Source organism: Panthera tigris, chromosome E2 (genome assembly GCF_018350195.1).
Source record: "Panthera tigris isolate Pti1 chromosome E2, P.tigris_Pti1_mat1.1, whole genome shotgun sequence".
Classification (NCBI taxonomy): Eukaryota; Metazoa; Chordata; class Mammalia; order Carnivora; family Felidae; genus Panthera; species Panthera tigris.
The window spans coordinates 48,789-72,257 of record NC_056674.1 but is presented as its reverse complement, the minus strand read 5'-3'; the positions used below and the strand labels follow the sequence as shown (position 1 = coordinate 72,257).

General features: G+C 55.2%; 3 protein-coding genes across 31 annotated transcripts in view; 1 reads left to right on the top strand and 2 right to left on the bottom strand.

Moving 5' to 3' along the window:
* Positions 1-206: 206 nt before the first annotated feature.
* Positions 207-2,798, bottom strand: UBE2M (ubiquitin conjugating enzyme E2 M). The gene is made up of 6 exons (XM_042969948.1): positions 2,613-2,798; positions 1,456-1,550; positions 1,289-1,327; positions 1,075-1,178; positions 817-880; positions 207-723 (listed from the first exon to the last, which is right to left on the bottom strand). The coding sequence occupies exons 1-6, from the start codon at positions 2,719-2,721 to the stop codon at positions 583-585; spliced, it is 552 nt and encodes a 183-aa protein (XP_042825882.1). The 5' UTR covers positions 2,722-2,798; the 3' UTR covers positions 207-582.
* Positions 2,799-7,498: 4,700 nt separating this feature from the next.
* Positions 7,499-17,160, bottom strand: MZF1 (myeloid zinc finger 1). Of its 7 annotated transcripts, none has more exons than XM_042969825.1 (7): positions 16,664-16,995; positions 16,132-16,314; positions 14,920-15,356; positions 14,277-14,475; positions 13,513-13,583; positions 13,272-13,392; positions 7,499-9,155 (listed from the first exon to the last, which is right to left on the bottom strand). In XM_042969825.1, the coding sequence occupies exons 1-7, from the start codon at positions 16,698-16,700 to the stop codon at positions 7,717-7,719; spliced, it is 2,487 nt and encodes an 828-aa protein (XP_042825759.1). In that variant the 5' UTR covers positions 16,701-16,995; the 3' UTR covers positions 7,499-7,716. The 7 variants fall into 7 exon arrangements, with proteins under 7 accessions (XP_042825759.1, XP_042825760.1, XP_042825764.1 ...); XM_042969826.1 differs by having other exon boundaries at positions 14,292-14,475; XM_042969830.1 differs by lacking the exons at positions 16,132-16,314; positions 16,664-16,995 and adding an exon at positions 17,070-17,160.
* Positions 17,161-17,231: 71 nt separating this feature from the next.
* LOC102956920 (tigger transposable element-derived protein 1-like) overlaps positions 17,232-23,469 on the top strand; it is a 35,155-nt gene continuing 28,917 nt past the window's right edge. For 12 of the 23 annotated variants that reach the window (XM_042969847.1, XM_042969845.1, XM_042969842.1 and 9 more), the window contains exons 1-4: positions 17,383-17,506; positions 18,414-18,426; positions 18,520-18,570; positions 21,132-23,037. In XM_042969847.1, the coding sequence (XP_042825781.1) occupies positions 18,422-18,426; positions 18,520-18,570; positions 21,132-23,037 (1,962 nt within the window). In that variant the 5' untranslated portion in view covers positions 17,383-17,506; positions 18,414-18,421. The other 11 variants (XM_042969852.1, XM_042969854.1, XM_042969855.1 and 8 more) reach the window with 11 other exon arrangements.

Below are 23,469 nucleotides of genomic sequence, written 5' to 3'. Positions count from 1 at the left end.
GGATTCATTCCATCTAGCCTGAAGCTTGGGGTGTGGTCTCCCTACTACCCCTCCCTCCCCTAGGGCTGGTTCTAGGCACTGGATAGCCTACTGAGGGGTACCCTAGTGCCACCTGTGACCACACATCTTCCACCACGCTTACTGCGAGAGCCCTGGTGGACATCACCTCCCCCTCCCACCCCCAGAGAAGGAAGAGACGGAGGCCATGCAGTAACATTCCCCTTTAATAGCCTGGTGGGACCTCCAGTGGTGGAGGGGTGGGGTTCCCAAGCCCCAGCCACCCGGTCCCCTTGGCCACCCACCCCAGAGCCCAGAGTGGGGGGCTGGACAGCACCCAGCTGGGGGCTAGACAAGCCAATTCATTTCCCATCGCTGAGCGGGTCGGGGGGAGGCAGCGCCGACCTTAATCACATGGTGGTTAAAAAAAAAAATAACTAGGAGCGGGTGGCAAGGAGGGGAGGCAAGGCCAGGGCATGGGATTCCCCCACCAGCCACCCCATGCCCCCCACCTGTGGCCCCCAATAAATATTTGCAGGGGACGCCGGGGCTGGTGGCCCTGGCAGGGGTGGGCGTGCGCCAGCCCTATTTCAGGCAGCGCTCAAAGTAGGTGGAGCCGATATAGCCACCTCGCATGGAGCGCTGCACATTCTGCTCAAACAGCCGCCGGTTGTTCTGCAGGACCTCGGCGGCCTCCTTGTTCAGTGGGTCTTCAGGGTTGGGCTCCTGTGGCCGGTATGGGTGGGGGTCAACAGGCCCTAAGAGCAGAGAGGGCCAACCTCCACCCCCCCCCTCCGCCTCACCCCCACCCCTACTCACCAAGAAGAGATACTGCAGGCCATAAATTATGGAGTTTATCGTAAGGACTGGTTTCCAGTCCTCTCTGTGGACAAAGAATCAGGGTCAGACACTGGTGAGTGGCCACCACAGAGCCTGCTGGGACTGAACAGGTCAGGCCCAGGAGAAAGCTAAGGGCAAGACTTGAAGAAAATGTGGAGATGAAGAGATAGAGTACCACAGAGCACGGGAGAGAGGGAAAGGGCAGACATCTGTGCAGTCCAAAGTCAGGGCCCTCACCTGAGGATGTTGAGGCAGACGTTGCCCTCGAGGTCAATGTTGGGGTGATAGACCATTGTCTCACACTTCACCTTGGGGGGGTCATGTGGGTAACCCTGGCCCACCTGGCTCCAAAAAGAGAGAGAAAATAGATAGGTGCCCCAGCAGTGCCTGGTTGGGTCCTCAGCTGTTGCCTCCTCAGCCAGGGGGCCATCCCTGCCCACCTGGGACTCACCTTAAAACTGAACACAAACTTCCCACTCTTGTAGAAACCCTGTGAAAAGAAAGAGGAAGGTGTTAGGGCACCGTCCTGCAGGGCCTGGCAGGTAAACCAGGTCTCCCAACACAAGGTGCACCCCCCACCCCGGCCATGCCTGGGAGTCCAACTTAGTGTGCCCTTACCTCATCAGGACAAATAACCAGTTTGAAGTTGAGGAGATCGTCTGGATCTGAGAAACTGATGTCACACGTCTTGGGCAGGTTCAGCTCGTTTATGTCTGGGTTTGCACAGCAGAGAAAGGGAACAAAAAGAGGGAGAGATGAGGGCACTCAGAGCAGGTGTAGGTGCTAGATCCATGGCATACTTCAAACATGCATTTTCAACTGTGCTATGCAATAGTTCCTGGCCCAGGGTAAGATCCAATTCTTCTGAATTTATAGCCTTATGTCTCAGCACTTGAGAGCTGGGTACCCCCAACCCAGCTCCCAAATGCTCCCACTCCCATGTGGCCTCCAAGAGCCTCCAACTACCCTAAACCTCAGGATCCCTAAACATGACCTCCATTTTCTAGTGGACACTGTTGGTCCCCACCTATCCACCCAAACTCAAGGATGCTGCCCCCCATTGTCTCCTCACCAATCCTGTCCCCATGTCCCTCCTCTCTTCTGTTTGTCATCCCAAATTCAGGTACCCATCTAACCCTCAGACATATGCATTCCCATTGCTGTACCCCTCTAAGATTCCCACCGCCTACAGCACAACAGTCTAATTGCAACCTTACTCCCATCTCCAGTTCCTAGCACACACTCTCGCCCCTCCATGTGTCACCCCAAGCCCCAAAATAGCCGTGTGACCCCCAGACCCACAAATCCGTCCCCAAAACTTACTGTACCCCATCTGATTCTCAGATTCCTAATGATCCCAACATACTTCCCTAAATTTTCTCCCACTCCTATCCCCAATCCTTGGCCCCCCACTATCCAATCTCCTCTTTGTCACCCATATTCCTGCTGACCCCTATATTCTGGAGTCCCCCGCCTCCTACCCGCCCTCCATCGACGGACTCTCTGATTCTCGGTCCCTAATGCAAGATGCCTGGCTTTGGCTTTCTAAATATCCTAAATGTTCTACATTTGGACCCCTGTCTCTGACCCCTCCGGTGACTACATTACTTACCCCTAATACCCCATCACACCAAACTAAGGCCCTAACCTCCAACCTCCACTTCTGTGGCCACATCTCTGACCCCCACTGACTGCATAATTCCACTCCCGAAACCTTTAACATCCCCCCCCAGGCGCTGACCTCCGACCCCCACCACCATCCCCCGAACCCCTACCCTTCTGGATCCGCAGCTGCGCAGCCGACGCCTTCTTGCTGCTGCCCTTGGTGCCGCCCGCCGACTCCTCCTCCTTCTTCTGCTGCTTCAGCGAGAACAGCTTGATCATCCTGCCGCCGCCGCCGCTGCCGCCGCTGCGGGGCCCGGGACCCCGGCCACCCGGCCCCCTGCCGCCACCCGCGCCGCCTCCGCCACTCGAACCCGCCGCCGCGGCCTCCTCCGCTGCTGCTGCCGCCGCCGCCCGCCCGGCCTGCCGCGCCGCTCCGCGCCCACCGCGCGGCCCGCGTCGGCTCCCGTAGTCCGGCTCCGGCCTGGCCCAGCGCCTCGGACTCGCTCGGCGGCGCTCGGGCCGACTCGGCTGTTCTCGGGCCCGCTAGGCCCCGCCCCCACCCGGCCGCTCCCTCCTCCCCCTCGTCCGCTTAGGTCCCCTCAGGCCCAGCAGCGGCCGTGCCGCCTGTCCGTTCACTCGTTACCACCGCGAGGGGGTGCGGCTCGAGGGGAAGGAGGAGGCGGCGGCCGCGGTGGCGGCGGCCGCGTACTGAGGGAGGCTCGGCTTCCGCGGCAGCAGCGGCTTCGGCGCGGAGGTCCGCAACGGCCTCGGGCGCCCCACCGCTTCGGATATTTCCGTCGCTCGCCGACTTCGGCTTTTCTCGCCCGGCCTGCGCTGTGCGCCTGCGCAGCCGCCGCCACCCCGCGTTGCTCAGCGATAGGTCTTGGTATTCGGACTCTTTCGGCTAAGCTCGGTCATTTCCGGGGACGCTCGTGGGTCCAGGCATGGGCGGTGCCGCCGCCATCTTTAAGTGGGGCAGGTTCAGGTCGCTTCGCTCGTAGTCCACCCGTGCAGACGGCTAAGTGGGTGCGTCACACGAGGTCCTTGCCCCTGGAGGTCACAGAGGCAGGGTGACCAGGGCGGGCCGGAGCCACGGCAAGGCCATAGGCGTTGCCCAAGGAGTGCGGGGTCGAGTACCCTCGATGTCCCACCGCAAACGCAACACGCTCGCGGAGATCCTGGCTGAGGTAAACTAGCAAATAAAACGTGTATTGCGCTAGAGAGTGGTAAGCACTTTGGGAGTTCACATAGGTGGACACTTAGATGGGAATGTGGGGCAGGGGTGTTCTCAGAGCGGGTCCCGAGTTCCAGTGGGGACGCTTTGCGATCTTCAGCTCTCGGTATGGTCAGCCTCCACTCCAATCACAGCTCAGCGTTTCTCTGAGGGCGGGAGAAAGCGGCGCGGGGCGGTTCTGCGACTTCCGGTTGTCACCACGGAAACCGTCAGGCGGGTGAGCTGCGCGGCGAGCGTTGGATCGGGTTTGGGGCAGGGCAGATGGGTGCATCCGGAGCTCTGCAGCTTGGTCCTTTTGCGACCGAGTGCGGCTCCCGCTGTACGTCCCCTTGCGTCTCTAAGGCGACCTACCGTCATCGCCTGGGGCTTTGTGGAAGAGGTCTTGGCGGTCCAGTTGGGCCGGCGCTGGGGTTGGATAGGGGTGTTTACGGGTTCCTCTCAGCCGTCGACCCCGGAGCCAGGCCCGCAGTCCTGACTTAAGTGGAGTCGCCCTGACGCCGTCTCATCCCCAGCGCCTCCTCAGACCCGACCTGGCGTCCACTTCAGCCATCCTCACCTCAGGGAGTCGCCTCCACCTCTTCGGATCTTGGGCTGGCGTCCATCTTGGCCCCAGCCTCCTTAGAGGCCCTGCTCTGTGGGTTCTCTGGTACCATTGACGTCCTCGGGCTCCATGGACAGATCCCAGTCGTGTCTTTGCAACTGCTTCCTCTTAGGCCCTTCCATTCTCAATGTCACCCTCCCAGACACCCCTTTCATTCCTCTGGTTGTGCCCTTATGCCAGCCTCACAGTCTCAGCATCCTTTCTTAATTCCTTTGTGCGTTGCGTGCTGGAGAGGCGCCAGGGTGAGGAAGGGGACTCAGGAGCATCAAACAGTTCAAATTGGGGGCTGACATTGCAACCATCCCAGCGTTCTCAGGCTTCAGACATGGCTGGTCTCAGGACTCATATGGCCCCTCCAGACTCACTCTTCCTCTATCCCTTTCTCTCTGTTCTTCTCAGCCATTCTGCTCTCCCGATTTATTGTACAGGCTATCTCCAGCTGAAGGTTGATGACCATTCTTTTTGCAGCCAGTCTCAGGGGTGTTGCCTATTGGTCACACTAAACCATGTGTCCATCCTCAGGCCAGTTTCTGAGGCCCATCAGCTGAAGGCCCATCTGAGGATGGGGTACGGTTCCCTGGAGAGGTGGCGCTGCACTAGCCAAAGCTAGACTCATGTGGTCTGTGACCTTATGGCTTTCTAACCATCCAGTGGGGAAGACTGAACCATGAAACAAAATGCTGGGTAAAGGGGGTCATGGGACCTGGACCAGGAAGGAGGGGATGGCTGTGCTGAGGCCGGGGGTTGGGTTGGAAGTGGTGCAGCTGTGTTTCCCTTGTTATTCTCATGGCCACACAGTGACAGAGGGGCACAGGTGGTTTGGGTGGTGAGGGTGCCTGTATCCTCTGGGCCTGGCATTTGGAGGGATTGGGCAGCACATGGCAGGTGAAGAGTGAGAGTGGAAGTGCACTTGGGGTATTGCCACAGCTTCTGGGAGCTGTAACTGGGAAGATAGGATTGGTTTTGGTGGAAAGGAAGCGCAGGAGCGGGCAAGGAAGGGAGGCTGAGTATTGTGGGCCTCCAGGCTGGTGGTTGGGATCAGAGGAGTGGTTCTCTCCAATGGAGAGAATTGGACAGGTTTAGGAGGCTTAGGGTTGGGAATAAGAATAAATGGATGCATGCAGCATAGGGAGACTGTGCTTGGGAGTAAACAGTATAGGCTCAGGGACAGATGATCCAGGGACAGGCTGGTTGGGCACTGTTGTAGCTTCCCCAGATGCCAGTGCCTTAGGGGTTCCTCTCCTGGCTTCCCCCTGTGGCTCTGGCCGAGTGAGGCCAAGTGGTCATCCTGTCTAAGCCCTCAGCTCTGCTGACAGTATGGCAGCCGTTGGGTTCACAGTCCGCAGCCTGGCTTGCAGAGGTGTCCCCAGCCAACTGTAGAAATAGCCTTTTGTGGGGCGGGGGGTGTTGGGGCTCTCACATCAACTTTCATGTTTGTTTCTTAGAGGACTGGTTCAGCAGGTTGGGTCCATGGACTTCTCATGACTTTGGGCATGGGGCCTTGGCCTGATGTCTGCATGCTTTTCGTGTGTGTTGTAATTTTTCTTGTGTGGAATTTCAAGTTGTTAAATAGTCATGTGTGCAGATTTCTCATCATGTTCTTCTTAAACCAAGATGATCAAAACATGAGAGCAGCCTTTCTTCTCTTTGTTTCTGATTATAAAATTCACACAGGCTTTGAAAAAAATCCATGTCACAGGATTTATGAAGTTGTGGCAGTACCCCTCACCCTCAGAGCACTAGGCATCTCAGTGTTTGTGTGCCTTCCTTAATCTGACTCCCAGCCTCCGCCTAGGGACCAGTGACTGCCCTCCTCCCCTCTGATTTATATATCCCAGATTAGAGTCCTTAGAGTTCCTTTTATAGTTGGAGAGGACAGTGAGTGTTGGCATAGGGCCCAGGGGACTCCCCCCACCCCCAACTGTGTCACATGGGAGTGTCCCTACATGGGGACCTGTTGACTCTGCCAGATGTAGATTCCACAGTGGCCCTAGTCCTGGTTGGGGCTAGGCCAGGGGGAGATGGGGAGAGGGGCAGAGTAGGATAGGGAAGGGAGCAGGAAACACACCTTCTCTGGGATGGCTATTGGAAGCCTCTCGCCCAGGTGGCTTGTCTTTCCCTGATTTCAGGACTCCAGTCTTGTAGCAGCAGAGGCAAGTCCAGGTGTATTTCTGGAAGAAACTTGGACATGAGCCTCAAGAAGTTGTTCCTAGGGGTGCCTGCATGGCTCATTGGGTTAGGTGTCTGACTCTTGAGTTTGGCTCAGGTCATCTCCTGGTTCATGAGTTTGAAACCCTCAGAACGAGAGCAAGGTGATGCCTGCCCAGAGTGGGGTTTAAGTCCCAAGCCAGATCGTGATGCATGAATATTCTTTATTTGGCACTACTTTTCATTCTGTTTTTGGCGCCCAGTATACCTACCGTTTGGGGGGCAGGGGTGCTAGGTCAAGGGCCTACAATCAGATGGAGGGGGCAGATAACTAGGGCAAGAGAAAAAGTAGAGGGTTCCAGAGATGCCAGCCCACAATCTGCAGGCCATTGAACCCCTAATGGCAGCAACTGTATTTTCATGTAAGCTGCTGCTGGCTGTGTTTCCTATGGCTTGCCACTGAACACATTCCTCATAGAGACCATCCAGTGTGGGGGAGCCTTTGGGGGTTGTGCACCTGGCCAGGGTTGGTGGAGACTGTGGCCCATGGAATGTGAATGATTACTAGAGGGCTGGGGAACTGGCCTGGGGCCAGTTGACTTCAATTTCCAGACTGGCTGGGGTTCTATCCTAAAGGGAACCTAACCTGAGCACCTGCTGGTAGTTAACATGCATGAAAGAATCTAGATTTCTAGATAAAACCTTCCAGCTTTTATGCCTAAGAAATGGCTTCCTTGGTTTAAAGTTTTACAAACATATCCCTAGCTCTGGCCTGCTGGACACGAGTTTGCTACTTCTGTTGCACCTGATGATCTTGGCTGGCTGGGGAAAACTGGGCCAGCCCTCACTTGGTAGTTGACCCAACCCAAGGTTGTTCAGGTTGAAGGCATCACAGACAAATAGTACAGTAGGCATGGTACAAGGCAGCACCCACAAGATGCTGTTAGTTGTCACCTCTGCAGGGGGCCATGGCTCTCACAGAGACTGCGTGGTTGCAGAAGTAGTAGATGGGTGGGGTGGATGGAGGGACCCGCCCAACTACTGGGGAGGCATTGAGTGGGTGGATACCAGACCCAGGTTCTGTCTGTTGTTTATTGAGCACCTACTGGGGATCCAGGTCCTGGGTGGACCTGCCCGTGCCTAAGCTTGATCACAGCCCTCACAACAACCCTGTGAGGTAAGTGTTCTGCGTGGGCGTGCGTGCACACACACACACACACACACACACACTCTTCCCCCCAACAAAAGGCCAAAAGAGAGGGACGTAGAGGAAGGGTACCGTGAGCGCTGGTTACTCGGCACTGTGGATGCGCTGGTGCTGGATAAGCTTAGTGCTCTGGTGGAAGCGGCGGCCACAGTCCTGGCAGGCAAAGGGCTTCTCGCGCCGGTGGGTACGCAGGTGCTGTGTGAGCGTGGGCCTCTGGCGGAATGCCTTGCCGCACTCCGGGCACACGTAGGGCCGCTCGCCTGTGTGGATGCGCCGGTGTTGTGTGAGATTGGCGTGCTGCCGGAAGCTCTGGCCGCAATCAGGACAGGCAAAGGGCCGCTCACCCGTGTGGATACGCTGGTGCTCGGTGAGCCGGGAAACCTGCGTGAAGCCCAGGCCGCACTCGCTACAGTGGTAGGGTTTCTCCCCAGTGTGCGTCCGCTGGTGGCGCGTGAGCTTCAGACGCTGGCTGAAGCGTTGGCCACACTCGGGGCAGGCAAAGGGTTTCTCGCCTGTGTGCACGCGCAGGTGCTGTGTGAGCGTGGGCCGCTGGCGGAACGCCTTGCCACACTCGGCGCAGGCGAAAGGCCGCTCGCCGGTGTGGATACGACGGTGTTGTGTAAGGTTGGAACGTTGTCGGAAGCTCTGGCCGCACTCGGCGCAGGCGAAGGGCCGCTCACCACTGTGTACTCGCCGGTGCTGCAACAGCACTGAGCGGCGACCGAAGCGCTCACCACACTCCACGCAGCCAAAGGATTTGTCACCTGTGTGCACTGCCTGGTGTTCTAGTAGTACAGCGCGCCGCGCGAAGCTCTCGCGACACTCGCTGCAGGGGAAAGGCCCTGGGGGTTCAGGCGCACCGGGAGGTGCAGCGGGTGCAGCGCCAGGGCCGGGGGGGTCGCCGTGGATGCGCTGGTGCTGCAACAGGTTGGAGCGCTGTCGGAAGCTCTGGCCGCACTCCGCACAGTGGAAAGGCTGCTCGCCTGTGTGCACACGCCGGTGCTCCTCCAGGCGGGTGCTGCGCACGAAGCCCTGGCCGCAGTCGCTGCACACAAATGGCCGCTCCTCAGTGTGTGTGAGTTGATGGCGCAGAAGGTGCGAACTTCGGCTGAAGCTCCGGCCACACTCGTTGCACACGAATGGCCGCTCTCCCGTGTGTATTTTCTGGTGCCTCAGTAGGTTACTGCGTTGGCTGAACACCTTCCCGCACACGTCACAGTGGCCACCTCTCCCTGCCCCGGGGTCCGTGCTGGGCCGGCCCCGGCCCCGGCCCCGGCCCCTGGGAGCACGCCAGCGGGCTGTGCCTAGCATAGGGCTCATAAGCTGGCAGGAACCCTCATTCGTGGGGTTCTGCTCACCTCCTGGGCCACTGGGGAGCAGGAGCGCACGTGAGAAGCCACTTTCATGGGAGGGTGACCGGAGTTGGTCGGTGAGGCCCACCATGCGGAGGTCCCAGGGGATATGGAGGTGGGGGCTCACAGTGCCTGGGCCAGCAGAGACACTTTCCATCTGGAGTGCAAACCCTGCATTGCACAAGGGGATCCAGTCATGCATGCCAAGAGAACTGTTCCCGACCCACTCCAGCCGGTGGGAAAGAGTGTGAACTAGAGGTGCCTGAAACTAGCCAGTGAGGCAGACAGAGGTAACAAGGGCACGGGCAAGGACTCTACCTGTGTTTCCCAAAGGAGGTGACAAGGGCACAGAACCTTGCATGAGGAGGAGGATTCAGAAGTTGGGGACATGCTTTCTAGGCCTGGCTTAAGTTTGCAAAAATCGTCTTTCTGGAAGGGCTCTAGGGCAAAAATGGGTCAGGTGGCCCTTGCACTAGGTGGTGATGGTTTCCACAAATACACAGAAGTGGGTGGGTCTGAGGGAGGTTGGAAGTGGAGCCAACAGGAAGGTAACTTGGAGGGGAGTGGGCCAGGCCGCACGACTTTGGTCTGATGTGCCTTGCCTGAGATGTGCATGGGGCACCTGAGGGGCAGAGACTACATGCAGCTGTGGAGTTCAGGAGTTGGGGCTCAGTCTGCAGGGAAATGTGACCATGGCAGCTGTGGCATATGCATGGCACACAGAGCCCCGGCCCTGTGTGTGATCAAGTAAGAGTGGGTGTCTATGGAAAGAAGTAGCAGGTCCTAGCCACGCTGTGAGCACTCTAGCATTAGATGCTGTGTGAGGAAGGAGGTGTAAGCAAATGCAACTGAGAAGCAGGGACTAGAAAAAGAGGAAGGCTGCAAGGAGACTAAGAGAATAGCAAGGACTTCAGTGGGTGACAGAAAATCCAGTAAGTTGTCAAAGAAAAGTCATAAATTACACTGTGTCAAAGGAAATCGTTCATGCACAGCACTGATAACCTTAGAGCCAAAAAATGAATGACAGATTCTCCAGAAGCAAAAGGGTAATTAAGCTTCTAAGTAAAGAGCTCCAATTAATCAACAAAACCAATGACCTGACAAAACACGGGCAAAGGAGGTGAACAGGAAAGGAAATGTAACTAATACTAAATCCCATAATATATGCTCAATTCACTCCTAAGAAAACTGAATATTAGAGTTGTAGTCATCTATCATTCTCACACCGTCCCTGGAGGGACCCAAGTGTTTGCATGCCTTGCTAGTAAGCGAAATGGGAAGCCAGTGTGGCAAAATACATTAAAATAGCAAATTTCTCACACTCTGATCAGCAATTTCACTTTTATGCACTTCAAGAGTTGTGTTCCCCACTGTTCAAAATGACCTATGTATGAGATTTTTCAGTTCACCACTGGAAACCCACACAAAGGAATGTAAGTAGGAGCTGCGATGGATAAACAAGTGTGTCCACAGTGAGCCACAGGGGGGCTTTACGCAGCTGTCCAGAGAGGAGGGCACCTGCTGCTGTGTGCTGAAGTGGGAAGATGCAGGAAAAGTGTCAGGTGTGAAACATGGTGATTAGGCATTCACAGGTATTTTAAAGAGAAACAAGTATGTATCTGAATCTGTGTTTGCTTTTTTATGCACAAAATCTTTTTGGAAGAACACACAAGAAGATGGTAGTGCTGGCTGTTGAGGGACAAGACTGTATAACACAGGCAGGGGAGGGGCATTCCAGTGTACACTCCCTTGTGGCTTTTGAATTTTCTAACATGGGAATATATTAGCTATTTAAAATACTACAATGAAGGGGCGCCTGGGTGGCTCAGTCGGTTAAGCGGCCGACTTCGGCTCAGGTCATGATCTCGCGGTCCGTGAGTTCGAGCCCCGCGTCAGGCTCTGTGCTGACTGCTCAGAGCCTGGAGCCTGTTTCAGATTCTGTGTCTCCCTCTCTCTCTGACCCTCCCCCGTTCATGCTCTGTCTCTGTCTCAAAAATAAATAAACGTTAAAAAAATAAAATAAAAAAAAAATACTACGATGAAAACACTGGCTGCACAGGAGCAGCCAGGAGTCCTGAATGGAGACCAAGGTAGCTGAAGGAATCAGTTATTTGAAGATGCGAACTTTGGCTGTGTACAGAGAGAGTGTGGATACAGAGAAGGAACCTGCCAAAGTGTCTGAGGTGGTGGTGCCAGTGTGGATGGAGAAAGCTGAAAGACTGTGGGGTTCTGAACTGAGAGAGAAGCAGGTCCAAGTTAGAGGTGGTGGTCAAACAAAGTACGAGGCCCAGCCTGGCCAGCCAGTTTAAGACTAAAACAGCAGATTAGGGATGTGCCAGATCCTACTCTCTCAGCTCCAACATGCAGAAATGACAACAGAACCTGAGAAAATATTTAAAAATGTTTTGGACAGCTCCAAAGGAAAGAAAGGACAGTTGGTGGGGCTTAGGAATCCAGAGCCTGCACAGTGAGCTCTGAAGCCCCTGTGACTTTAGTCCCCAGGTCTAAAGCCAGGCTCTGTCACGAAGCTGGGGGTTGAGGACATGGGCTGGGTTAGCTCAGTCCACCCACATACCTGACCAGGAATAAGGTGCTTGCTTTTGGCTGGGCTCCAGAAGTATCGTCACTGAATGTCCTGGGGCCCAGATGGTACTTCCACTTCAAGGTTATGAGTCTTCTCACCTAGCATGATGCTTAGGGCAGGGACAAATGAAGCTCCTACAGCTATGAAGGGCAGACTGTCAACAGTACAACCAGCTGGAGAATTCACACTTGAGGAAACTAAACTAGCTAAACAGCCTGGAAAGGACACTAAAGTATGTCTAAATCCTCAAAGGAGGAATCACCATCCATGAAACAAGGACATTATGGAAAAAGGATGAATTAGGATCCTTATTGACAAAAAAACATAGCAAATGGAGACTTACAAGTAATAAAGGTATCTATTTTAACTTTGTTCTATCCTGAAATAACAGTAAAAACCACACCAAAATTTTTTGTTTTTTAACGCATAAGATCCACAAAGGTGAGAGGAAAGGAAACAAACCCCGTAACATTTTCTATTTCAGAAAGCTAAGGGGCAAATACTAATTGTGTAGCAGATTGGAGAAAGTGCATATTAAACTAGTAGTAAAGAAAGTGGAAAAACAAACAACAATAAAACCAACCCCAAAAAACCCAAACCCTGTTTGACCCCAAAGAAGACTTGAAAAGTTCAGGAGCTGGAGGTAGCAGGTAGCTCTGGCCATGGAGGTGAAGAGGCAGGGCCACCAAGCAGGATGGGGAGGCTGTTCAGCAGCAGCTGGGTTGGACTGCTGCAAGGAACAGACCTGGGATGTCTGCACAGAATTCTGAGCAAATAGTGGGCACTGCTGTAGCTCTGATTCCTGGATCTCTTCCCCCATCCTGGCAAAAGGCTGGGTTGAGGGTAGGAGACCATACTGAGGAAGCAATATAACCAAGAACCAGGTAACAGGCATACCAGAAACAAGGAAACAAAACAATGGAGAGAAAAAAAAAACGAGAGAAACTATTCGAGGTAGTTTCCCACAATTGAGTGATAATGGATTTCAAGTTGAAAGGGCTCACCAATGATGATGAAAAAGCTTTGAAACTAAATAAAAAGAATTCCTCAAGCAGCCAAACTAGCCTAATATAGAATGTTAGATCAGTGCGTTTTAGAGATGTAGCATGTCAAAACTTTTTATCTCCCATACCATAGTTCGCAGAAAGGTCCCCCAGAACAAGGGAGTAAACCAAGAAAAAGAAGGGGTCCAGGAAACAAGAAAGAAGACGCAGGGAGACTGGATGATGGCAGACCAAGAGTGGTAAAGCTGAGGTGGACAGCAGAAGGCCTTTAGTTTCCTGCTCTGTCCTGCCTGATCCTCAACCCGCGTCAAGGTCCCTCCTGCCCACTGTCTACTAACCTACTATCCTTGCCAGATCCAGACCCTCCCTCCCCGACTATCCAGACAGTGGGATGCAAACCCAGAATCCATCCAGGATGGGAGGGCTGGGAAAGGATGGGGGTGTGGGGAATACAGGCCCTGCTCTAAGGAGGTTTTACTATGGTGGGGAGCAGTAGCTGGAGGGAACAGGTTGGCTGAGGGCTTGACTTATGAGGACAGGAGATGCTGAAAGTTACATGCTGCAAGGGATGGTCCACGGAATGGAGAAGCTTGGAGATGCTGGAATGAGAGGGCCACCTGAGCAGGGCCAGGAGTGGGATGGGTTGATGTGCCGCTACCATGCAGAGGGCCTTGCCCCACCATGTTCCATCTCACTCACCTGGAGGAAAGATGCCCCCAGCTTCCTCCTGCCACAGGGCCCCAGGATGCTCCCTCCACGAAGGCCCCTCAAGCCCAGTCTCGCTGCGGGGAGAGGCCTGGTCCAGCACTATCTCACAATCCTGAAACCATAGTGGTCACTGTTCGTCTGTGCCCAGCTAGGTCCAGGGAGGGACCTATCTGACCCCCACCCACTGAGGCTCCCCAGACAGGGTGGGGAGCATGGTCTGTATGGGGCTCACCTGGGCCTCTTTAGGCAGGAGAGTGGAAGTGGCTTCCTGGGGATTGGCTAGAGGCCCAGAATCCAGAAGCTCTGTAGAGGAAGGTTGGGGTCAGGTGGCCCATGGGTGTCCCCACCCCACTGCCCTCCTCAGTGGTATGCCAAATGCTGGAATCCAAGTTTGGAGCTGGACATGGCTGGGCATCTCTAAGGGCTCAGCCTGGGGGTGGAGTAAAGCAAAGCCCCCTTGAAGACCACAGGAGAAGTTACAGCAGGATGAGATAAGCTCAGGTCTGTGCTCTGTACCCTTGCATGAGTCCTGGGTAGGATGGCCAGTGAGGGTGGAGAGAAGCACTGCACTAGGGTCCACACAGGAATGATGGATGGTGTGGGAAGCCAACTTTGGCATCTGCCTGGAAGGAGTAAAATGGGGAGGGGTATGCCTTCCAGCACCCTGGGGTCCTCCCTCAGTCACACCAACCCATATTCAAGCCTGCTGCCTGCTCTCCAGAGAATTGCTATTGTCTCCTAATGGATCCCCTTGGGGAGTGAATCCCACGTGCCTCACACACAGAACCCCAATAGCTTACTACTCCATGCTAGGGGAGAGCAGAGAAACATAGTTGTAACAGTCAGACTTGGCATGTGAGGAGTAGTGATGGCCACTAGCTAGGCAGGTTGTGGGGGCTACTAGGGCATATGAACAGTTCCATCCAGCAGGGGACCTTTAGGCTGTTGAGGCCAGGCCCCTCTGGTCCACCCAATCAGGCCTTGGGCCATGCATACCTTGCGTGCCCTCACCTGGGTCCTCTGTAACCATGGGCTCCTCTTTCACCTGAAGGCCCAGCGGTGACTCGTGTGTGGCTTCAGATGGTGTCCCGGGTCCACGTTCTGGAGTCCGTGGCTTGGTTTGAAGGAGGGGCTGGAAGTTGGAGGGTTCCATCTTCTCTGATAGCACTTCCTGACCCTGTACTTGGACTGTGACCTGGAGAGGTGCCCCCAAACATCAAGGGCCCAGGCAGAGAGTTGGGTTTTGCACAAGCAGGGGGGTTTATGGGCAACCACCCCATCACAGGACTCCAGGGGTCCTGACCTACTCTGTTCTCCAAGGACCCACTTCCCTCCAGGACTGAGCCAGGAGTGAAGGGACCACCCGCAGTTGCTTTCCTGCTGCAGGCACCCAGGAATGCCCAGTGGTCTCCCTCTCTCCCCACCGTGCATCCCTTCCCATGTCCATGACTCCAGGTGATGTAGGGATAGACCAATGAGGCTGGCCCTGGAAACGCGTCTATGCTCACACAAGGTCTGCTGCAAGTGACCACTTCTAAACCACAGGGAATAGGTGTCTGGCTGAGCATGGCACTCCCCAGGGTGGGGCAGAGCTGGATACTGTTCCAGCCTGGACCCTGGCTCAGGGCCACAGACTCACCCATCTTCGGGGCCCTCCTGGCTCCTGGCGAAGCCCCTCGACCAGGGCGGCTGCTTCTTCAGGGCTGCCTGGCCGCTGTCCCTCCACGCGGGCCTGGATCTCAGGGGGCAGTGCACCCAGGAACCGCTCTAGGACCAGGAGCTCCAGCATCTGCTCTTTGGAGTGAACCTCTGGCTGCAGCCACTGGCGGCATAGCTCCCGGAGCTGGGCCAGGGCCTCTTGGGGACCCACTGCCTCTTCATAGTGGAAGTGTCGAAAACGCTGGCGTGCAGTCTCTGGGCCCGGATCCCACAGGGCAGCGTCACCCTCCTCATCTGAGTCCTCCAGCTTCACCATGACAGGTCGCTCATCTTCCAAGGATGTGTGACCTGGGGAGCCTAGTGCTGCAGGCCTCATTGGAAAGACTGGGCTGGGGGCTCCAAGGACAGTGTCTTCCCCTGGGGGAGGAATAGGATGAGGCTGCTGGGAGGAGGACAAACAGCAGCAAATGCTTACTAAGCACCTACTGTATGCTGTGGTGTTCCATATTCAGACCTGCACCGAGTGGAAGGCAGATAAGAAAACGGGCACAGAGAGATGGTCACAAGCCAGGCACCTGAGTCTCTGGTCTCTAGCTGGGACCTAGTCTCTGGTATTCCCTGCTCCAAACACAAGGTGCTTCTTAGGAATAGAAGGCACCTCCTCTCCTCTAAATCCTGTCCTTCTATGTGCACCACCTCATCCTTGCCCTGTGGCTGTCAGGTAAATGACATTTACAACATCCACTACCCTCCCCCCCCCCCCCCCATTCAGCCTCCAACACCAGTCCATCACTGCACCACCCACACTCCCATCTAGTCTCTCAGACCATTCCCTTCTCAACTTGTTTCTACAGAGCAGCCTCCCTCCACCTCTACCCTCCCCCCCCCCCCGCCGTCCCCAGGGCAAAGTCAACTGTGTGGCCAAGCCTCCAGGCAGCATCCCCCCCACCCCCCCCAATTCAGCCCCATTCTGAACCAGCCGAACTTATTATCACGCTACGTAATGCCCCATCATCTCTTCAGTTTCCTGATTTAGGCAGGGTTAGGAGGTGATGGGGGAGCTCCAGGGGGCCCACAAAGGCCCCAAGACCACTGGACCGGGTGCCTGCAAGCAAGGTTGGAGATTCTGATCTGGCCTATTTGCTACATAACCTTGGCAAGTTTCTGTGAACCTCAGTTTCCCCATCCTTACCGATCCCCCGTAAGTGGGGGCGCTCCCCCCTCCCTGCCATTGCTGCTCCTTTTGCAGCTGGTGTTAATGTGCAGGCTTTGTGAAGAAATCTGAGTTTATTACGTGAGTAAGAATCGATTTCCAGGGTCGCCTGATCCCGTGAGTCAAATTCCGTTCCTGAAGGTTCCAGGTCAACCCGAAACCCTGGGAAAAGGTTGGACCATTTTTAAGCCGGCCAGCCCCTGCGAAGGTTTCTGCACTACATTTACCAGAAATCTTGGAGGGCAACTTCCACTTGGGAGAGCGCCCTCTTCCCACTCCCAGGGTTGGTCTAGTGCCGCCAGGGCAACCGGGAAGGGGGGGCGGGGCTCCGAGAGCTTGTCGCTGTGGCATTTCAGTGATAGATGAGCGTCGCCGACAGCACCGGGCTCACCGAGAGGGAGTGCTTAGGTCCCTGTTCCGCACTCCCGCAGGGTAGCCGCAATCCAAGAGTTCGCGGTCGCCGCCCGGGTCCCCGCCCAAGCCTTCCTCTTTGAGAGGTCCCCGCCCTCACCTCCACGCTCAGCGGGCCGCTCCGCGCTCCTAAGCATGCGCAATCGCCGACTTCCCCCTCCCCGGACGGACTAGGTCTCCCAGAATGCTCCACGCATTCAGCCCGAGTGCCACCTGGCTCTTCCCCCACCCTCGCCTCGTTTTCCACCCTCCTCCCCTGTCCCCCGGTGTAGCATTCGCAACGATCAGATCACACGCCCGGCCGCCTCTTCCGCGCTCCCCGCCTCAGATCCAGGCGTCCATGCCCCGTCGACGTGCGTAAGCTTCTCTGGGGGCTTCGAACAGCAGCACCGCCTTCCCAACCGCGCATGCCCCCCACCACGTTTTCCTCAATTCTTTACGGGTGTTCCTGGGATTAGCAGGGTTCTGCACCAATCACCGTCCTCGCTAGGGCGCCGGCAACCTACGTCTCCATGGCAACCTTCTGCCTCGAAAGGGGCACCTCCTTCATCGCCCGCCCGGACGGCAGATTCGGAGAGGCTTGGCCGCGTGCTTTCTGGGAAGTGTAGTTGGCTGAGACCTCCGTGCGCGTACGCGCAGCCAGACGACGTCCCATTGTGTACGTGGCGGGCCCGGGCGTTTCCATGGTAACCGGATGGGCTGACTAGTAGGTCTCCAGCTCAACCCAGGGGAGCCGCTGGCCGTCTGAGAGGCGATGGGGGACGTGGGATAAGGGCTTGGGGAGCGGGCCGGAGCAGAGAAGCCGAGCAGACAGTAAGGAAAGACAGACGCGAAGACTTCCGGGCAGGGAGAGACCCAAAGCCTATGAGGGTCCACTCGGGGGCAGAGAGATTCAAGGAGAGACCGTGAAAGTAATTGAACAGATACAGAGACCGAGACACCGGTAGGAAAGAAAGTCAACGGGGAGGTATTTCTCCTTTCAGAGACCTAGAGAATGTGATAAGAAGCCAGAGGATCAGAGAGTCAGGGCTAGGTAGACAGGAGTGTCCGTAAAGTTAGCAAGAGGGAGGGAGATCAAGAAGGGGTGGATATGAAAGGTGAGACAAAGTGGGAGAGTGAGAATAGATTCACAAAGACAAGAAGTGCAGATATTGAGATTCAAGAGACAGATAAGGAATACAGACATACAGAGGCAAGAGGAGAGGAAGGGACAGAAATTAGAGATGGATTGAGAGTTTTCAAAGACCTAGAGAAGGGTGACAGACGGCAAGTAGAGACAGTTGGAGGGAGACTTGTTAGGGAAACTTATCCAAAAATTGACAATAGGACAAAAAAGGATGACTGGGGACCCTCTCTGCGTTTCCTAGCATTGTCTACCAAGCCCACTTCAGCTTATCTGATTCCCTATAAGAAGTAACTCTTCAGAGGCCAGATTGCAAATGCTTGGCGTTAAGAGTTGTATCAACCTTACGACACTGAGACACCCAGGCCTGCTCGCTTGTAGGGCACCAATTCGACTTTGGGCTTTTATTTCAGTGTTCCTTATTTCTTTCTTTTCTATTAAAGAATTTTCTTTTTTAATGTTTATTTTTGAGAGACAGAGTGAGACAGCGCCCGCTGGGGAGGGGCAGAGACAGGAGACACAGAATCCAAAGCAGGCTCCAGGCTCTGAGCAAGCGTTCAGCACAGAGCCAGACGCCGGCCTTGAACTCACAAAGTGAGATCATGACCTGAGCTGAAGTCAGACACTTAACCGACTGAGCCACCCAGTCACCCCTCAGTGTCCTTTATTTCTTTCACCCTTTCTGTTCTTTCTCATCTTCCCGGAACCACCTATGTCATCCTGCTAGTTCCCTCCATGAGGTAAACAACCGTTTACCATGTACTCCTTGAGTTTATTTTTAACTTAAAAAAAAAAAAAAGGATTTGACAGTCTGAGCGGAATTAATTCTCCAGGATGGGGAACAAACTGGGAGAAAGAGGTGACAAAGCTAGGAATGGAAGGAGGTAAGGAGGATAATGGAAAGAAAGCAGGCGGCGGGAAAAATTCGAGAGAAATTAAACAGAAAGCAAGTCAGCTTTGGGTAGAGACAGCCAACGGCGCCCCCGCCTGGGCTCTGCGCGCAGCATCCTCGTCGTCGAACTACATTTCCCGGCTGGCCTGCGAGCGCGGGGCGCAGGGCCTAGAGCGCCGTCGGGGACTGGCCCCGCGCGGACTAGTCCAATCTCGATAGTCGCAGGCAATCTTCCGCCTCCGCCGACAACATGGAGGCTGAGCTCGGCCGCCCCTGGGAAGAGGCGCTGTAAGGCAGGAGATGGGGAAGAGCCGCAGCCCCAGCCGCCTAGCTGAAGCAGCCGGCCCGCGTCGCGGTCCGGAGGTGAGGGCAGTCAGCCGCGCGGGGGCCCGGGCTCCGGTGGCAGGGGCTTGGGCACCGTTTCTCTCGGTGCGAAACGGCGAGAAGGAAGAGAGGCCGCTGCGCGCGCAGGCCGGGACGAGCGCGAATGGGCCAATCGAAGATTCCGGCGGTCCCGAGGCTTTGTGGGAAATGTAGTCTCAAGGGGGACGAGCCCTTGGCTCCGCCGAGACATTGGGCAGCGAGCCTCCACCGGCGGCGGGTTTGGAGGCTTTCTCACGAGGGTGGGTGGGTGGGAGGGAGGGAATGAATGAATGAGCATGTGGGTGAATTAATTTAAAATTGTGGGTGAGCAGAGGAAGGCATGGATGTTGAAAGAACAATGGCGCAGCGCGTGAGTGGTTCAGTAAGCAAGAGGAGCCTTTCTCATGTCCACCTACATTTCCCTGCCTCCCAGGCATGGGGGACCTGTGGCATGTGCCACCTTATTTTAAGCCATGTGTAGTCCATGGATCCTTGAAGGTATCGATACCATAGCCATGGCAGAAACAAACCTGCCAGTCATTTGTCCCTTGTATTTCGCACGCACTACACACACACACACACACACACACACACACACACACACACATATATACATACATATACACATACACATATATATATGTGTGTGTGTGTGTGTGTGTACTCTTTGATCCAGTGCTACTTCCACATGATTCAAAATGCAAAACGGACAAGGTGAAAAGCATGCCTTCCACCGCTGTACTTAATTTAATAATTTCATCAGCTAGCGACTACTGGATTCACTATTCTTGGGTCTGAGGACACAAGGGAGAGCTCAGCCAACACAGCTCCTGCCTTCAGGCAGCGTGTAGGTGGAGAGGGCCTCTTTGATTAGGTTACATTTGAGCAGAGATCTGTAGGAGAGGGAACAAGCCATGCAGATAACGGAAGTGCCCAGGCCCTGCATGGGCTGAAGGCCCTGAGTCAGGAGCACCCTTAGTCTGCCCCAAGGATGTGGGCAGGAGTGAGCAAAATAAAAGAAGAGGCTCTAAGACACTTGAAGAATCTGGTGAGGATTGTGGCTTTTACTCAGAGCTGGGAGGGCTTGAACAGAGGGGAGATAGGATCTTAGTTCTTACTGGATCTTTGTGGCTGCCGTGTGGAGAACCACCATCCTCTTCTATTCTCAGGTGCTCCATAGTTTGTGGCATAAATTAGGTTGGTTCTCTTCTGTGTTAATTTCCTATGATTGCTGTAACATATTACTGAAAAATGAGTGGTTTAAAACAACACAGATGGATTATCTTAGAGTCTTGGAGGTCAGAAATCTGAAATGTTTCTCAGTGGGCTAAAATCAAGGTATCAGCAGGGCTGGTTCCTTTTTTTTTTTGTTTTTGTTTTTGTTTAATGTTTATTTATTTTTGAGAGAGAGACAGAGCATGAGCAGAGGAGGAGCAGAGAGAGAGGGAGACACAATCTGAAACAGGCTCCAGGCTTTGAGCTGTCAGCACAGAGCCTGACACGGGGCTCCAACTCACAAACTGTGAGATCATGACCTGAGCTGAAGCTGGATGCTCAACCGACTGAGCCACTCAGGCGCCCCTTGTTCCTTCTGTATCCTCTATGCTTCAGTGGTTGCATTGCCTTTTCCTGAGTGAAATCTTTTGCCTTCTCTGATTACATTTAGGGCCCATTCGGATAACCCAGGATAATCTTCCCATCTCAAGATTATTAACTTAATTATACCCACAATGTCCCTTTTTCCAGGTAAGGTAATTTATTCATAGGGATTAGGATGTGAATGTCTTTAGGAACCATTACTCAGCAACCCACACTGATGTTTGAAGCATGAAAAGGGTGAGAAGCATGGAAGTGGGTACCTCATTTGCTCATTAGTGTCTGGGAGGTGGGCCAGGGTTTCTAGACTATCTTGTGGTTGCAAGAGGTTTGCTAGGGGAAGAGAGCAGAGTCTCCTAGCAGACATCTCTTGATCTCATAAGCTAAAACTAAGTGACATGCTCCTTTAGATGCAAAGGATACTTGGAAGTGAGGGTGCAGTGTTTTTAGCAGTAGGGAAAGAAGGGACTGGGCATGCCTCTGAGGCAGTGGCCAGCAGAGCTGGGTGCTCTGTGTCAGAGCACGGAAAGGCCAGCTGATGGTTGGGACTTCCGTATGCTTACACATTAATGCCCACGTGTCCTTGTCTTACAGGCAGAAGCAGGTGTGGCGGGAGAGGCCAAGAGGCTGCCCTTGTGGGCACGCTGGTAGCTACTGTGGAAACTGGCAGTGCGGAGAGGCTTCATCAAGGTGTGTGGCTCAGGGAGGCGGCATGAAGACAACTTCCCGCCTGCAGGTGTCGGGGAAGGCACCCCTTGGTGGGATTGGCCTCCGCCGCAGTGCCAAGCGGGACCGAAAGTCCATCACCCTGCATATGAAGTTAGAGGTGCTTCGGAGGTTTGAGGAAGGTGAGAAGTTGACTCAGATCGCCCGGGCCTTGGGGCTGGCCACCTCTACCGTCGCCTCAATCCGTGTCAACAAGGACAAGATCCGGGCCAATTCCCAGGCAGCCACACCTGTCAGTGCCACGCAGCTGACCCGCTGCCGGGGTGTGGTGATGGGCCATATGGAACGCTTGCTGAGCCTATGGATTGAGGAGCAAAAGCGGCAGAACCTGCCCATCAGCACACTGCTCATCCAGGACAAGGCACGACGGCTCTTTGTGCAGCTGCAGCATGAGCAGGGCAGTGGCACTCAGGCTGAGACCTTCGGGGCCAGTAACGGCTGGTTTGCCCGATTCAAGGCTCGCAACAATGTGCTTTTGACAGATGAGCCAGCTGTGGCTGACACCCAGGCTGCTGCCCACTATCCCCCAGTGCTGCGCACCATTCTGGAGGAGGGCTGTTACTCACCACACCAAGTTTTCAACGTGGATGAGACAGGCCTGTTCTGGAAGCGGCTGCCAGAGCGCATGTTGCTGGCACTGGAGGGGGCAGCCGGGCCTGGCCTCAAGGCCTCTAAGGACCACTTGACCCTGCTGCTTGGTGGCAACGCAGCTGGTGACTTTAAACTGAAGCCTCTGCTAGTGTACCCCTCGGAGAATCCACGTGCCCTCAAGGGCTGCTCCAAGGCCAGCCTTCCTGTGGTCTGGCGCTCCAACCGCAATGACTGGCTGACACCCAGCATCTTCCAGGAGTGGTTTACTGGCTGCTTCTGTCCTGCTGTAGAGAGCTACTGTGCCAGCCATGGCCTCCCACACCGTGCCCTGTTGCTCCTGGATGGTGCACCCTGCCACCCTGCTCACCTGGGTGGCCTCTCAGCCCACGTGAGGGTTGAGTTCCTGCCTAAGAACACATCGGCCCTGATCCAGCCCATGAACCAGGGTGTCATTGCCACATTCAAGGCCTATTACCTGCGCCGCACGCTCAGCCAGCTGGTCCAGGAGACGACTGGTGAAGACCGACCCTCTGTGCAGGAGTTCTGGCGCAGCTATACTGTCGTGACTGCTGTGGACAATATAGCTGAAGCCTGGGCAGAGCTGCAGCCTGCCACCATGAACAGCGCCTGGAGGAAGCTCTGGCCTGAGTGTGTCCCTGCTGGCACCCCTGAGCCTGACACTGTGCCTCAGCTCCGCCGCAGCATTGTGGCACTAGCTCGGCATGTGGGCCTTGGAGATGCAGCTGAGGCTGATGTTGCCAGCCTGCTGCAGGCCCATGGGGAGCCCCCACCCCACAGCATCCCCCAGGATGCAAAGGATGGGGACATGAGTGGTTCTGGGCTGCCCTGGGAGACAGGGAATGGCCTGGTCTCTAGAAAACAAGAGCCAGATTTCACAGAGGCTGTGGTGGGTGCAGGCACTGAGGAAGCTGGTGTGGGTGCTCTGAGCCCTGAGCATCTCGCCCAGGCTCTGTCTCACTTTGCTGCTGGTTTACAGGTCCTCATAGAGAATGATCCAAACCGGGAGCGCAGCCTGCGGGTCTCCCGGGGTGTCCACTGTGCCCTTGCTCGCCTCCGGGAGCTACACCGGGAAAGGAGGCGACAGTCTCGGGCAGCTGCATCCTCAGGAGGCCCTGTGGTGGTGGCAGCAAGGGAGTTGGCAGGAAGCCTGCCATTGCCCCAAGTGGGTCCCATAGAGGGTGGGCAAGTGGCTAAGGGCACAGGTCCTGAAGGTCAGACCTCTGGCTGTCCTATATGATTTGGGGCTTGGACTTGACCTCACATGAGTTCTGTCTAATGGTGTTTTGTTTCTGGAGGCCAGATACTGCTCCTTCTTCCCCATGGTTCTCATATCTCATGCTCTGTGGTCTTTGTATAGTGACCCATGACTCTAGGCTTGGGGAACAGAACGGTGGTGTCTTCTGATTGGCAGATGAGATGCAAGGCCCAGGAGTGCTCACCCATGACAGAGATACACCCTGTAGTATGGTAGTTGCCCTGCACAGTCTGCCAGGGTGGTTTTCCTTGTGGTGAGGGGCCAGAACTGAGACCAGCCTCTTCCATTTTCCAAACCTGACCTCTCCCTGCACCATTGTTACCCTTCCTAGCCAACTTT